This window comes from Uloborus diversus, chromosome 2 (assembly GCF_026930045.1).
Source record: "Uloborus diversus isolate 005 chromosome 2, Udiv.v.3.1, whole genome shotgun sequence".
Taxonomy (NCBI): Eukaryota; Metazoa; Arthropoda; class Arachnida; order Araneae; family Uloboridae; genus Uloborus; species Uloborus diversus.
The window spans coordinates 64,809,822-64,827,334 of record NC_072732.1 but is presented as its reverse complement, the minus strand read 5'-3'; the positions used below and the strand labels follow the sequence as shown (position 1 = coordinate 64,827,334).

At 33.7% G+C, this 17,513-nt stretch overlaps 1 protein-coding gene across 1 annotated transcript in view; it reads right to left on the bottom strand.

Moving 5' to 3' along the window:
• Positions 1-14,705, bottom strand: part of LOC129216342 (glypican-6-like) — a 48,369-nt gene extending 33,664 nt beyond the window's left edge. Inside the window, exons 1-3 of the mRNA XM_054850555.1 lie at positions 14,702-14,705; positions 13,428-13,630; positions 9,425-9,613 (exon numbers count right to left, since the gene is read on the bottom strand). Of these exons, the coding sequence (XP_054706530.1) occupies positions 9,425-9,613; positions 13,428-13,630; positions 14,702-14,705 (396 nt within the window). The remainder of the gene's footprint in view (positions 1-9,424; positions 9,614-13,427; positions 13,631-14,701) is intronic.
• Positions 14,706-17,513: the final 2,808 nt, after the last annotated feature.

The window sequence follows — 17,513 nt, the reverse complement described above, 5'->3', positions numbered from 1 at the left end:
CGGGAAACTATTTACAGGTTACGTTACTACAATAATTACTATTTACAGAATTTGTAACAATACCAATTTCGACTCCATAAACTGCTTCATAAAACAGCAATGTCTAAAATTTCCTAAGTTAAAACATAAAAATTATCTACTGTTAATTGTAATGTTGTCTGGATAATGAAAAATTCCAATGTGTATTTCATGCTAAAATGTCTCAAAATTATACAACTTCTTTGTTCAAAGAAAAAAAAAATCATTATTCAAATTTTAAATCGGAGCCAAAAAAGCCAAGTACAGTATTCTATCACAAAATCATGAAATCGTTTTAATTATAACTGTTTGAAAATTTAAAAGTAGCTTTTATTCGTTTCGTTACACCCTTTTATTTTTCAGCGGGGAGAAAACTCCTTGACATTTTTTAGAAAGTACAAAATATAACTTACGATATAAGTACGAAATTAACAAAAGGACTAAAGACTATTAGAATTAGTGGTGAGTTACATAAAAAAAAAGTGACTTTCTAAGGATGAATTGAAAATAGCAGTGAAAGAAGGCATGAGTACGATTTTGATTTTTAATATTTAAAATGCTTGACATTTTGTATTTAAGAAAGAAAAAAACGAAGCATTCATCCTTATATATTATTTCCGTAGCCTGTTTTTTGTTCCTACGCGAGAACTTCCTCAATTCTTGATCGATTTCTTTGATTTACACCTCATTTTAAAGCTTATCGTGCAGGCTAATGACGAAAAATAGACCCAAGGTCTAAATTTTTTTTCTGTAAAAAAAAAAAACCTGTTTTAAAGCACCGGGCTGAGGTTTTCGGTCAATTTTACAAGTTTAACTTGCGCTGTGACCGACAGAGCTGAATAACTCGATCGGCAGAGCGCTCGAATGGTAACCAGAAGAACGCGTGTTCGGGTTCGATCGGACGATCCTGCATCAAAAAATTAGACAAATATCGTGCATTACATGAACGCTTGAAAACAATAAATAACGCAAGTGAGGTAATAAAGTAATTGTGATGGAAACGCTCCTTGCTGAAACGAACACTTGATGCAACCTACAAGCTGAATTAATTCTTATTTGTATGTTTTTTTTTTTAAAGCTTTGGACCCGGTCAGAAAACTAAAGCATAATGTAAGCGAAAATATAAATATCAGGTTTAAGATTTCAAGCTACAATGGAATAGTTTTTTGTTCAGAAAAAATAAATAAATCGTATACTGAAATGTAGATTCTTCTAATGACAGTTTTTGACCCTTTGTACAAATGAAAAATTTCTACAAGAAATTCAAATTACGTTTTCCACTCAGTTAAATTATGAATATTTATTAGAATACGATGCAAAAAATATTAAAATTACTAACAACTTGATAAGTAAAATATCATTTTTTTTTCCTTATTTCGGCAAAAAAGGAATAACCAGTCACATTTTTACTACATTCGAAAAGCTACGCTTAAAAAACGAACTTAGTTCAAATGATTTTATTTTAACTGTTCGGTTAAATGATGAACACGTCTTGCCATCTAAGCCATAACGGTTCAAGTAGCCTGCGATAACAAATTGTATAAATTTTCAAAAATAAAAACACTTCTCTTGAATATCTTATATATTATTTCTGTGTATTATTGCTCTGTCGGTATGTAAGATCATTCTTATTTCTTGAAGAAATTGCCCCCTCATTTTAAAGCTTATCCGGACGGCTAATGACGAACAATTGACTTACGGTCTAAAAATAAATTTTTCGGAAACGTCCCTTGCTGTTTCAAAACTTTGATGCAGCCTGTAGTTCTTATGCAGATTTTTTTTTTTTAAAGAAAAATTTTAATACAATTTTCTATTTCTTTTCGTCGCTTTCTGCGAAAAAAAAAAATCAAATTAACCTGTTTTTCATTTTATTATTATTTTTTTTAAATAAAGCCTAAAATCACTGGACTTAGTTTTTCGGTTTTATTGATAAGTATTTTTCGGTAGAGCGTTCGGCTATATACTAGCTGAACTTCGGGCCCGCCCGGACTGTCCGACATTATAGCTATAATTTAGATTAATATTACGCATTACATGTACTCATAACATACGACAGAAAACACACGTAAGGCAATTAAATAAATGCGACGGGAATGCTACTTGGCGTTTTGACTCCTTTATGCAGGCTGCAGTTATTATTCAGATATGTTGACCGTTCAGAACACTAAGCATAATATAAGCATAAAAAAATATTTTATTTAAAAATTCACTTCTCAAGGGAATCCTTTTCGTGCAGAGACTTTTTCATTGTACGCTGAAATGTATATTTTTCTCATAGCAGTGTTCGATCTTTTGTATAAATGAAAAAATGCTACGCCAAATTGAAATTACGAGTTTCACCCAGTAAACCTTTAACTATTTATTCTAATACGATGTAAAACATTAAAATTATTATCAACTTCATTAATAAGAAATCGTTTTCTACTCCTCTGCTTTTTTTGGGGGGGGGGAATGCATTTTGTCTACGTTCGAAAAATTACACTTAAAAAATGGACTCAGTTCAACCGGTTTTGGTCTTGAATTTTAAATGTTCGATTAAAAGAAAAACGTGTGCTGGCATTCAAGCTGTAACAGTTAAAGCAGCCTGCTATGCAAAATTGTATCATTTTTCAAAAAATAAAACACTTATTTTTAGTCTAATTTATTATTTCTCCAAAATGTTTGTTTCAATCGCTACGCGAGATCTTCCTTATTCCTTAATCAAATTCCATGTTTTACGAATAATTTTAAAGCGTATCATGCTGGCTAATATGACAATGCATAGACGCGTAGTCTTTTTTTTTTTTGGGGGGGGGGAGCTTTTTTGCTGTGTTTTTGTTACACAAAATGAATAGCATTCGAAAACGAAGGGGCAACTGCTCGGTTGGTTGGAGTGTCGTGCTATTAATCAGAATGGTGCTGCAAATTCGTGCCAATAAATATCTCTTCTCTTCCGTCAGATACTCACATAAGTAGGTCTGTATTTGCCACAACCCGCTTTATCACAAGCACAATTACTGCTTTTTCTCGAGTAACTCAGTCCCACTTTTAATGATATTTATGTTTGCATTGAAAATACGTACAGCCAAAAGGTGAGCGATGATCTATCACAATATTGTATTTAACGAGGTTTTGTTGCTGATTTCTTCAAATTATATGCCTTCTTTTGTGCGTTTACTTTTTTTCCGTTTACTTGAATCCGTTAGCTTTTTCGACTCTTCTTCATAATATTCTTTCTCTGAAATCTTTAAAGAGCGAAATGCCACATGTAAGGACTCGAAGCACAGTGCGGAGTTCCGCACGGGTCGACTAGTATATAATATTTCAAAAACTCCATTAAAAATATATTAAAACAAAAATTTTCCTTTTTAAAAATTAATATGAAGTTTTTCATTTTCTATACTTTATTCTTTTCCCCATCTATATAGATTATAGGTACAAGAAACACTCCACCCAAACTTTGATGCAATCAAGATCAGATATCGTAGAAGGGAAGATGACTCCGAACAATCTTGCCCACGAAGCTCAGAAGGAGGGCAAAACTCGCAAGGAGGAACAGAGGAGTGTGAGCAAAATTAATCGTCTGCCACTAACAGTGACACACCCTGGCGACTGCTCTATATGGCTACAGGAACTTCTAGATTCGAGGAAAGTTGCTCCAATTTAGCGTTAAACACACAGTAGAGGACACAAAAATAGTCATTATATTAATAACGTTTTTATTATTTCTCAATCATATTTTTTTTTCCTTTTTTGTGAAAAATAATGTTCCTGGGACAAAACAAAACGATATTTCATCGATTATCTTAAATGTATTTTTTTTTTCTTTCTTTTAATGCAGAGAAGAGTCAAGGCAGCCGATAGTTTAAGATGGTCAAATAATTGATAACGAAGTTTTGTAATCATTAGCAGCAAGCCAAGGCCGTCCATCTCAGTTGTCGTCATCAATCGATAATGTTCCTATCAGGGACGGATACAAGGGAGGGGAGATCGCCCCTCTCTTGTATCCGTCCCTACTAGGATCTCCACCGGTAATTTTTTGAAAATGAAGTTCAAAAAACACAAATTCACTGATGTTGGGAAAAGGGAGGTTTGGGTTTGTGACAATATCCTGGAACTGTTTCGGAATTAAAGACAAAAACCTTTGTGATCAATATTTTAAAATCAGTATACATAGTAAAAAGTAATAAAAATCAATTGCCTCTTACTTGAAAAATTTCTGGATCCGTCCTTGGATCCGATTGATGACAGAAAAATACGTAAGGCTGCATATTAATGCCCCAAGAAAAAAATGGAGGCAGATTTGATCGTTCTACAAAGGCATTCTACGTTGCTGCAAAAACACTTTCAATACTTATAGGCATCTGAAGCACAGTAGAAGTTATCAGGATTGACACCACATGCTCTCAGAAAGTTCATAAGCTGGGATAAGTTTCTATGCTGTTATAAGCAGTTGGAAATTTTTCAATTGCTATATATGTTGAAGGAAAATCTCAATCCTGGTGCTGATGTAACTCTAAATCAATTCCTAATGCAGGGGTTCTCAAACTTTTTCGACTCACGGCACCCTCTGAATAGAATTTTCTTGCGGCACTCTAGTCCATCTCTTTTATATAACGAAAATGCGATAAATAAGGCCATCCTAATGTTCATAACAAAATATCAAGCTCATTTATAACTAAATTGGCACCAGCTTTTATATATGCATCAGATTGCATTATTGGGCTACAATGTACTTTTCTAGGTTATTAAATCATAGGAAAAAATGATGGTACACAAAGGCATTTTTCTCTTTGAAATCGTCAACAACATAAATTTGGTTTCAAAAAAAATAAACAACTTTTTTAATGTTAGTAAACTGCAGTGAACGACGTAGAAACAAAACTTACCGTAAAACGAGAGAAAATAATTTTGACATCTCTTTTTTGTGATAACTTCGGCTATATTGTTGCCTGGTAACCAAAAAACTGCTAGTTGAAAAGGCTTAATCATCAGTCAGGCTTTATGATGCCGATGAAGACACGATATAGCGAGTTTTTCTTAATAGGGAGATGACTACTTTGACCTACATGGCCTTATTTGGGCATACCCACCTAACATATATATGGATACCATGGACACTTCGCGGTACCCCTTGTCTCTTCTTAAGACACCGCTGGGAGCCGCGGCACCCTGTTTGAATACCCCTGTGCTAATACCTACATGAATATTCTAGTTCCAGCTAGAAATTTCACCAGGAAGAAAATGAAGAACCAATCAGGAGTGTTTTTTCATCGAACCCGAAGCGAAAATGTTTTAAAACTTTGGATCAGGTTTAGCACTTAAAAATTCCAGTACATTTCAGTCCCAGCCTGACCTCACTCTTAAATATTACATTGACTTCACACTGGCTTGGTCTGACAATTATTTCAGTCAACTTCGGTTCGACTCAGCTTAATCTTCTCCAGCTGATTTTATTCTGGTTGAGTCTGATATTTCATAAAAGGGTAACTCAATTTATCTGACTTCAAACAAGAGTAACTCAACTCATCAGAATAATTTTAGTTTTATAAAAATTTTATCTCGTATTATTTTTTGGTACCAAACACCCGAGATTTGTTTTTACTTTTATCGATATGGTTATAGTTACCAATACTTGCTAATATTATAAATGCGGTAGTGAGATTGTTTATTTGTTTGTTTGCAATGTTTTCATGCTTTCAAGTACTCAACTCAGTGGCGCTGCAAAAAGAGGGGGGGGGGGGGGGTAAACACCTTCCAGAGCCATTGGTTTTAACATAAATGCAAATCCTAATACAGTAGTTTATGCATATAAAACGGCTGTTTTGCTCAAAAAAAAAAAAAAAAAAGCCTTCAGAAGGTATTTTTGATCAAACAATCCACTCCAGAAGGTATTTTTAAACCCCCTCCAGAAGTTCTGGCGCTGCGCTAGTGACTCAACTGATCATCTTCAAATTTTGTATACACGTTGTCAGGGGTGCAGAGTGGAACATAAGGTACCTTTTATTCAAAACGAAAGTATTTCAAGATTTTTATATCAATTTTAAAGAAAACCATTAATTTTCGATTATCTCATCGGAAAAAAAGTCATATTTGTTTGACTTTTTGCATCAATTTAGTCAGATTCAATCAGAGCATTCATATATCTATTGCAACCACTTCCTCCTCTTCTTCTTCTTTTTTTTTTGCAACTAGAGATAAACTAGATTTTTTAAGGAGTCAAAACACTCCTTAGCATTTTTAGAGGAGCGGAATTCATTTCGGTGGAGTGAAATATACGAAATTATAATAGCGACCAATTCCATTAAAAAGAAAAAAAAAACATTCTTTCTAAGTATGAGATAGATGACAGAGAAAAAAAAAAGAGATAAATGCATTAAATTCTTCAAAACTTAAAATGTTTGATGTTTGTACTTAAAAAAAAAAAATAAATAAAACATAACATTCAAATGCAATGCTGTGAAAATTTCAATTGTGTTTTTTGAATTAAATTTAAAAAAGAGTGAAAATAATCTCTACTAAATTTTTGAGTAGTATTTTCCAACAATGTTTAATTCTTGAAACGCGTTATTACAGTGTTTCAAGTAAAGGCGTTAAAAATATTTCTCTTCGCAACAGTTCAAAATTTTTAACAATATTAAAATTATTATGGAGTAGCATCAATTGGGAAAGCCTTTTAAATGAGCAAAAAGCAAGAACAGTTTCAGGAAAATCTTATAACTTTAAAAAACAAAATATGGCAAGAAACAACAGACAATTTATTAACGAGCAAGAAACTTCCCCAGCAATTCCCGATGAGAACAAGAAAACCTTTTAAACTGAGTATAAACTGAAAATATGATACTTGTTTCGGCAAAAAAAAGGGGGGGGACTTTTCCCCTCCATATTAGAGAGAGGGATATTAGATAAGGATCCTGCAGTGTCAGATTCGCGTCGTTCAAGAACCCCATCGGGATGCAGAACCTAAACCGAGAGCTCTATCTAATTACACTAAATGGGTCCAACCGAGACGAGGCACATCAGACTTCTTAATTTCTTACGTGGAGTTGAAGTGAAGTCACACATAAGTCAGGGGATAGTAGATGGTGCTGAGATTGGTAACTGGATTTGACGTTCCAAACAAGGTGCAATTTTCGATTTTTTTTTTGAAACGTTTTCCCTTTTTTTTTTGAAAGAATAAAAAACAACATTTTTTCCCCTGACAGAAGTTTAAGTTTTTACTATATCTATCAGTTCGTTGTAATTATCTTCAGAATACCGCGAAAACTGAACTTCAACGTAATTTGAATCAAGTCGGCATTCGAAGATCTCATCCTCCTGCACGTTCTTTAAAACGATTTTAAAAAAGGATTTTTTTTATACTAGTAGTTTATATTGCAAAACGCTTGAGCACCAAAAATACAAATGTTTGAAACAACAGAAATAATTAAAGCCAACCTCAGTAGTATTTAATAAACGATTTTCACGAGATAGAACTTTATTCAAAGACTTAAGTTCAAAACTTTAAAAAAATTCAGAAACTATACATAGGTTCATTTACTCGTAATAAAAACCATTTTCCGTGAGAAAAGTCATTTTGGGAAATTCTTTGGAGACGAAGTGAAACTTTCTAAGAGCGGAAAATCCTTTTCAACAAATCATAAAACAACGCCAGATGCCAAAACGTGAGAAGTGTTATGAATTACGTAGCAACAATTTTGTGCTTTACCGCCGCGATATAGGTAAGAAACAGCCCATTATTGGAGCTAAACGGCTCCTAGTACCTCACATCTATATATAGAGCCCCAAAAATCCGTAAAAAAAGGGCCTCAGGAGAGCGAAGCAAGTCGTTTGTACCAATCAAGAGGAACCATATGTCCATAAATATTCCGCCACCCCCCTCCCTCATAAGAGAGAGAGAGAGAGAAAAAAAAAAAGTTGCGCCTGTCGGCATCCTTTGATGCCGGATAAGGAAGAGAATTAAGCATTAGAAGCGTGTCGCTTCGTTGGCCCTGACCCGAGTAAAACATCAAAAGAAATACTAAATAATGGCACTGAATGCTTTCTTGTTGCAATACATACTTTTTCGCTTTTCACTGCAGTTGACAGCAAAGCAGTTTTAAAATGTTTATTTTAAAATAAGCAGGTTTTGATGTGTCAACTCAAAACCAGAGTTTGAATTAGAATTCATTCAGAAATTCTAAACTATTTGTCGTCACTTCACATAATATTCGACAAAATCTCAGGAAAAATATTCCATCATTAGTTTTTCAAATTTTTTATATACTCGTACATATATATCAATATTTTATTTTGTTCATGTTCAGTTATTATTATTGTTATAAAATTTTTAATTACTTACATTTTTAGATCTAATTTTTTAAGAGTTATACCAACAGATTTTACTAAAAGTTTCAGAGTACAATCTCATTTTGATTTTAAATGGCTGAAACATGGAAGAGTTTTAAAGATGCTGATACTGTAAATGGAAATTTCCTTCTTTTCACTCAACAAGCAAGCCTTCATTGCAAAACATTTAACCTGTCAAAAAGCATATTATTTTTTTTTATATATTCCTTATGGTTCTCTTAAAATATGACGAGATGTTTTAATATTGACAGTCGATACTGATGTACACAGTTAGTAGCGGGTTTTTATTTTTTTATTTTTTTATGTTCTATGAATTATAAATAGGCCATCGTACTGACTAAGTGAATTGTTGAGAGATTTCCCAATGGGCGTTGTCATTTTTGTTCAAAATTACGCTTTTTTAACTTCATTACCAATTATCTCTTGCTTGTGTCTGCTCCTCTCATTTCTATATCACTGTTTGGATCACCATTATTATATCTATGATACATAAGGTCTCTGGCATCTTTAAATGAAAAATATAAAACAGATAATTGCATAGCATAGTAGTAACTTTAATCTAAGCTAGATGAATTGAAGGGCTCGGGGCCGAAATGTTACGAGCCACAAGGAGTGACTTTTCGATCAAATTTTTGCTTTTCCTAACTAAAATTGAAATAATCATGACAATGGATAATGTCATTTGGAGAAAAGCATATCTGATTTTAGTATTGCAGAATATATAATGTATGATACCTTTGAAAAATTCTACAAATATTTTTAATAAGTTGGAAATTGGCCTACTGAAAATTCACATCATGTGGCATATCACATTCTTGCCCAGAGCCATTCAATTAAAATTGACTCTCACGGCAGCCTACATTCGGGTTCACCCTCGACCTTTTTTGACCAGTCTAGCATGGTTGAATATAACTTGGAAGCTCTATGCATACCGTAACTATTATCAAAATCCGAAACTTAAACACTACGGAAATCCTATACGATTAGGAAAGGATATGATGCCAGTCGCAAATCTTAGAATGACTGGAAGTTTGAAAAAAATCCGTCAATTGAAATATTTTACAACCGAGTTTCTCACCTCTTGCACAAACTTAACAACATCTCTTCCTATGGAAAGGGCTTGCACAAACGTCCTGGTGGCCACGAAGGATCGTTTCACTTCGACGGTGAGTTTCTTTGGCACGTCTCCGAATGGCTTTAGCTCGTCCATTTGTTGGCTGATGCAGTTCATGTATAGATCATTGAAGCTGTATTGACTGTTTAGCACCTGAAATGAATAATTAGGAGATTGCAATTTAAATAAACCCAAATTACATGTTTTAAATTACGTTATGGGTGACAAAATCAAATTTAGTTGGACATCGGCAAAGATCAATGAGTTTAGATTATGAAATGCTAATCTTAAAGTGGATCAAAGGTAGCAAGCAAAACGTGATTGCCGGTACTAGACAAAATAGGATAAGCAGATCAGAAACATTCAGTGGAAGTCGACGAATAAACATTCGACGATAAATCTAGGAATCGGATGGTTCTAAGAAGTGCTTCAGTTTTGTGAAAACAGTTCAACGACAACCTGGCTACCCGTAAACGTAACCGAGCATAATTAGTGGAAAATAATCGTCTATAAACCTTGCAATAAAGGCCAACGCATGAAATTGAAAGATGTAATAGTTTAAGCAGTTTTAACTTAATTGCCTCTCTTGATTGCGTTTTGTGTACTTCTGGGCAACCATGCGTTCTGCTCATCTGGATGAGTATTCTAATGTAATGCATTAATTAATTCAGATTGTACTGTTGAAAAACATTAGAGAGCTCATAGCTTAATTATCTTGTAATTAATGGCTAGGAATTCGTTAATAATTGGAACAATGTTGCTGAAATTTGCCTTGAACGTTCTGCTGGGTTTTCATGCTACTGTGCACTAGAAGGGATCTTATGAAAGTCAATGTTAGAAATTGGAATGATGGCGCCCAGTGTAAGTTTTTAGGCGTCAAAACAAACGAATTAGATGTCATTTTAAAAGAACCAAATACATGTATCCAAATATATTTTGTTTTATTAATCACACAATGAATCTGCATTTGAGATAGAAGCAAAAGATGGATTCATCTGAAAAAATTGATGCTCGCAAACATCAATGCCAAAATGAGTCATACATATGAGAATCATAATTAAAACTAAAAACCATGATCGAAACATTGGAACTTGTTTAAAACTATATAGTTGTTGTGAGTGTAAGGTATTTTGCAAACATACAAGTCCCATAAATAACTATCCTTCTTGGTTGGGTGGATAAAAAGTGTACGGTGTAACACAAAGTGTTACCTACCACCTTACCTACATACCTGTACTTTACCACCTACTTGTGGTGGGTTCTGAGTTTTAATGTAATAATATATAATTACTTTTCCAACTAAGAGCTGCATAGTGCACATTTATTGCAAAAAAAAAAAAAAAAGTAAAATTACTAGACTACTGAAAAATTAAAACTTCACAGAAATCTTTGCGAATTATGTGCGAACTAAAAACTGTAAGGGAATTTAAATAATTTCGAAGATATATGAAGGAAGCATTTGAATGGTATTATAACAAAATTTTTAAATATTTGGATTTGTAATTTTGAAAACTGATCATTTTTTACCATTTTTCCAAAATTTGAAGCTCATCTAAGATCTAAAGGCAGAAAAATTTGTTTATTTTTCTTTTTAATCTTTTTTCCCGAATTTAAGATGCCAATACGCAACTTTATTTATTTATTTATTTATCGCTCTTAGAAGTTGCTTGTCGAAAACATTCTTTTTTTTTTTCTCGGCCCACCCTAGTATACACTCATCAATATACCATCATATAAAACTTTTCCAGAATCTGTTGACAGACATTTTCTAGCCAAGCACAAAGATTCTACAAAGGTTACAAAGGTCTTTTTTCAATGCACAAAAGCAGCTTTTGTAGGATATCTTTTCATCCATTAGCTCACTTCTTTTGCATTGAAAAAGAACCACATTTTTTCTCACTCTAAAACACGTGCATGCAACTAATTTCTAAATTCGTGCACTTTACAGTAGTTTAATCACCTTCTACAAGTCAGCAAAGAGGTATTTATGTATTCTTTGCAGAATGAACCAGTTATTGCAGAATGATCTATTTAACTCTCGTTATTTTTCTTTCAAAGTATGAACTACTGCCAGCATTAAAACAATACATAAAATTAATCCACGAAATATATATGAGCGATGAACGAGCTCATTTATAGAAGCTCTATAAATAAGACAAGTCTACATTTGACAGCCAATGCAGAGCATTTAATGCAAAGAAAAACTATCAGTACCATTCTAAATTATTCGTTTGCTATTTTTGAAACTTTTCACGATACATTTAATTCGTTCAAAAAGACAAAAAGAAAGAAGAAAACGCAACTGCTTGATAGCTTTCTGAAACTTTAATGGATACCCACTTTAAATCAAGAACTAATCACAGGACTTCCAATGTGACAACAGGATTCCAACGACCTCAACTGATTCTTAATTTAAAGAATAAAAGGAACCATTCTCTCCAACTTAAAAACGTTCATCAACATCCGAACAGAAGATATTTAGCAGGTAATCAAAGCGATAAAGAAATGCTTTGATGCCGCTGGTGTTCCCCCACTATTTTTAAAATTCCGAAGTACATTTTTGAATGAGGGCCAAAGTTTTTTTTTTCACACTGATGGCGCAAAGTAAGGAAACAGTTGCCAACGGGTGGCGACAAAAGAAACGTTTAAACGAAATTTTTTATCAAAGCGGCAAGAGCAAACCACCTGCTGTGGACCGGATTTTCACTTCACTGAGGGAAAAGACAAGTCACAGGATGTGGCATCAAGTCGAGTATAGCAAATGGAACCTCTGATTACTATAGAAATAGAAGTATGCACTCTAAGATCTCTCACTAACTAGACTCAAAGTAATGCAAATATGGATCATTAATTGATTTAAATATTTTAAGATGCATCCACTGTATGTTTTATACACCAAAAACAAAATCACAAAAATCAAGATGTTAGAGTTCCTTTTTTTTTCAAATTCAAAATTTAACCTGTTAGTAATTGTCAAAAAACAAAGTATAACAATTGAAAAATTACCATTTCGAGGTTGTCTAGTTAAAAAAAAAATCAATACATTTCCTCTTCTTTAATTCATTATTCTTCTGAACAATTTCATAACCTTTCATTACGAAAAACATTCTATAAAATTTCCAAAGGGAATATAACATCTTTATTCTATTGTAAGCGGGAGGGATGGATACGGTAGTAGAAATGAATCGTACCAAAACTTATTTGGCTTGTACGCGGAAGTACGAAGAAACAATGACACAGCTAAGAATATTGTCTAATGAAAATTGCAAATATGGAGCAATGGAAACTGCAAATGTGGCAAGATAAAGGCTACATACACTCACTGGCCAATGAATTAGAAATCCAAGCTCATTATTTTATTGGATCACTTTCTGTACAGATAACTGCTCTAATTTGTTTGGGCATCAAGTCTACAAGCTTCTGCAGTGCATTTATATCCAGAGAATAATATGCATTGGATGTGCAGCTTTTTAGATCTTGCGAATTATATGGAAGAGCAGAGTGCTCTGAAGACGCTCTGTCGGATGCGTCTTTCTACCATATCCCACACATTTTCTATGGGGTTAAGATCCAGGCTATGCGGTGGCGAGGGAAGGCGTTGGAAGTCAGACTGATGCTCAGCGAACCAATTTTCAACACTTCTGGCACGATATATAGTTGCATTATCGTTCTTGAAGTATCCGTCGCCCACAGGATAAAAATGCAACATTGCAAGTTGCACTTGATTTGCCAGTATATCTAGATATCGCATGGCTGTTTGTTGACCCTCGAGGAACACCAGGGCACCATTTCCATGCCAGCAGAACATGCTTCATATCATGATACTCCGTCCAAACCCTTGCACAGTGCGAGTAAGGCAAGAAGTTTCTCTCAAAGGTTTCTAACTCATTGGCCAGTGAGTGTATTTTACGTTCTTTTTCTTTGATACTTCTGGACAGAAAAAAGAAAAAAAAAAACTTTAACCTACCTGAAACATTTTTCTGTACAAACGATCGAAAAAGCTGTCCAGAGCTGCTGTGAGGTCCACACCACCCGTTAAATAATACTTCTCAAGATCGTTGAACATGTCATTAAATATGAAAGAATTCCTGTCGTACAGCATACCGTAAGTGCGAAGAAACATTTCGTGGAAATCCTTTTTCGACGTTCGAAGAAGCTCCTTGAAAAACTCTGGAAGAAAAGAAATTCAAAATTAAAAGTAAATTAATCACAATCAAACTTTTCACATAGAAATACATTGAAACTCTTCACTTTCCAGGATTTCCCTATGCAATATTCAAAGTCCAATTTTAATTGTTACTCACATCAGATGTAATTATTACACTACTTTTTTAAAGATTCGGTAGTGGACTACTTCCCCATCTTATGTTATAATAATATAATGCAGTGGCGTCACTACTGGGGGGGGGGGGACGGTTCGCATGCATTTTTAAGACTACAAGTTTGATAATTTTTCGGGGGTAAACCCCTGGATCTCCCATTTTTATTTCTTTTTTGTACATTAGCCCACTTAAAATTTCGTTACAACACAAATGTAGTTGTTTCTGAAAATTGCATAAATATCGTATTTTTATGTTTCCATTTTTTTTTCTTCTTTTGCGCCTTTAGATCGGGGGTGGGGGAGGGGTGACAGTACAAATTACCGCCCAGGATGTCACACATGCTAGGTACGTCACTGTATAATGAAGTATGATAATATAATGCATCAGGCTGATATTTTAAAGATTAAACTACTTTTAAAGCTCACTCTCAATGCCACGTATGTAAGAATGAAATCTCTAATGTTATGGTTGTTCAACAAATGAATAAAGATTGAGAGTATATTTTAAGATTTTGTAACTATATAATAAACTTTAAGACAAAAAAAACCCAGCTAAAAGGAAAGAATTTTAAGCTTCAACTCGATTTAAAGCCTTTTTCTTACTGCAGTTCTGTATAATTTCAAATTCTACCTAAAACTAGTTTAAAATCTTGTTAGCGATCGATATTAGCTTAAAAAGAATTGTATTGTACATATAAAGCTAGTTCTGTATGCAATCACAAGGCATATATCTTGAAAAAAAACAAAAAACAATGGCCATTGTGTGAATAGTTTTTATAGCAAAAGTTCTTTGTTTAAAACTAATCTCTTACCGAATCCTTTACAAATTTTTCTAACATTAAATCGGTTATTCTTAAAACAAAGTGTCGTAAAGTATCAAAAGCGAATTCTCAGCGCCGTGATCATCTCTACGAACAAACCCATCACGTTAAATTTCTAGGAATAGACTCTACTTCTTTTCAATGGCTCCAAAAGTAAATATCTTTTTCTGAAAAGCGTAAAATTTTGGCGACAGATAAGATTCTTCTAAGAAAATGAAGCTCCCTTTGACTTTTATGGCAACTAGGACTAAGTACACAAGCATGAGGGGGACATATTTGCATTCTGCGCGATTGAAAATGTTCGAATTTTACGCGTAATTAACCGATATGGAATCTGGAACCTTTTGTTTGATTTGATTTAAAGGGAGAAGAAGCCGGCTATAGAAAGTTTATCCTTTCCGCTCTGGTATTAAATTTTGAGGCTTTTATGAGATGTTTGCTTAAGTAATGTATTGCCAGCTCGGGGAATGTGAATGGAAGGAAGAGACTTTACTAGATATGAATAAGAGTAATTTACTTAACAGAGCTTATTCAAATCCTTTCATAAAGGAGGCAGTAATTTCTGAAACGCCACTGTTAAAACATGAAATGATCGATTAAAGTAAATTTTCTCATGAAAATCGCATAAAATAGCTTTCATCATTTCGAAAACATCCGGAAGATATCTGATATTGCGAACGATAACGGAAAAGTGCAAATATTTATTACAAAATATAAAACCAATACGTACTCTTAAAAAAAATTTTTTTTTAAATTCATTCTCACGAAATTACTCTAAGAAAATACCCTCCCCCCCGTCATTGGAAAAAGATATGCCGAAAAGTGAATGACCCCATCCCCTATCTCAGTGAATGAACGCTCGTTTTTTTTGTTTTTTTTCTTTCAATAAATTAGATTTTAAAACGTTTTTTCTTAGATGTAGTAAGGCAATAGTCATTTCCAAAAAAAAAAATTATGTGATTGCCCATTGGGTTCGGGTACTTTTTATTTAAGGATTTTTACAGTCCCCATCCTCCCCACCCAAAAAGAAAATTATAGTTTGCACTACTGAGTCCAGTCGACAGCGATGGTTTCGGTTTCAGTCTCAGGCGTTCAGACAATTGAGAAGGAATAAAAGATGGAGAAAGTGAAGCCTTTAATTCTTAAAGCATAGATCCCAAGTCACGTGATATATTTGATAACAAAGTATTGGCATACTTTGCTTTCATCCCATTCGTCAAAGTTTAACCATGTGGACATGAGACCTCTGCCTTAGCATTTCTTAAGTCAATGATTGGACATGCTTCCTCCAGTTACTAATTCCTGTTCTATAGGTTCAAACTTCTGTTGGCTTCAAGATATGAATTTGCAGAAGAAGATTAAGTTATAAGCACAGGGCATGTACAGCGAAAATACATTTAATCTTTAGTGTTAAGTGAAATTTAATGTGAAATGAAGCGATTCATGTGAAAAGATAATACTTTCCTAGAAAAGCGTTGCCAGAACGTCGTACCGGTACCAATTGACCATTGCTTTATAGGTGTAACAAATACGGATTTTTCAGTACGCAAATTGCTTCATTCAAATCCACGTTGAAGTTATAGTGCTTAAAAACCTTGAAAAATTTATTTGGGGCCGTCTACAAATGATGTCACGCTTTCGGGGGGGGGGGGGGGGGTCGTAAAATTGTGAGCACGTGAAAAGGAGGAGGGAGGGAGAAACAAGAAATGCGACATCACACATTAATATAAAAATATGTTTGTGAAAGACAGCGAGACATATGACAAGGAGAAGGAAGGGGGTAAGGTGAAGAGTGACACAGGGGGAGGGGGGGTCAAATTTGTTGTAAAAAAATTCGTCCTCAATTATGAACAGCCCTTTAAGATTATCAATGTCTTCTTTCAAAAATGTTCGACAAAAGTAAAAAAATTCAGAAGGGGAGAAAAAAGCAATGAAGAAAGCTTTCTCGTATTTTATAATGGAAGGCTGCCTGTTGGACGTAATAAGTATACTTCAAGTAGGAAATGATTACACATATTAGCCAAAAAAGAAAAAAAAAAGAAAGAAAACAGCGACTTAGAAAAATTTGGTATTCGATCAAAATGAGAATGAGATAAGTGCTATATATGCAATCCCTTCCGACATGATTCAACAGCTATTCATCAACGTTTTACGACAGTCAATGAATGGTATTTGTCCAATCCATCAACTCGACAATTTGACGGCATGATGATTAGCACGTAGCTATGAAACTGATTAATCGTAAATATTTATCATCGAATACTTGATTATAATTTTTTAGAGTAAAATTATAGAGAAGAGATAAATGGCAAATCAAATGAACGTGTCATTTCTCAACATTTGATCATCATGAACAACATTTCTCAAGTATTATCGGTAGGGAAATTTGAATGAGCGTTTTGTTTTTAGTGATTTTTTTCTTGTCGTCTTAAAACTTTCATGATGACTGTCATTATGTTTTTCACAATTTCATGTCGGATTAACAGGGTTTTAATTTTCTTTCCTTCGAGGCATAAATAATGCTTTATAACAGACAGAAGACCGTGATGTTGAAATTCCGTATGTAACAAGTAATTAAAAAGAAAAAGGGAAATTCAAAATCAACGTTAAAAACCTCTAGCATTGTAATTTAATATACTAATTATTATTCTGTAAAAAATATAAGAGTAGATGAACCCAATAGGCCGTTATAATAAGGTAAGAAATTGGTAAACTCTAGTTTTTTCTTCAATTTCTTCATTTTTTTAAAATAAATTTCTAAAAAAACAGTCCATCTTTAGTAGAGATGGTCACACACTATAGTGATAAATATTGTCCATTAAAATGTTTAGCAGAAGTTAAAGTCACTAGTGTTTATCCCATAAATCCATGATTTTTTAAAAACACTTTAAAATATGTTCTTTGGCTTTGA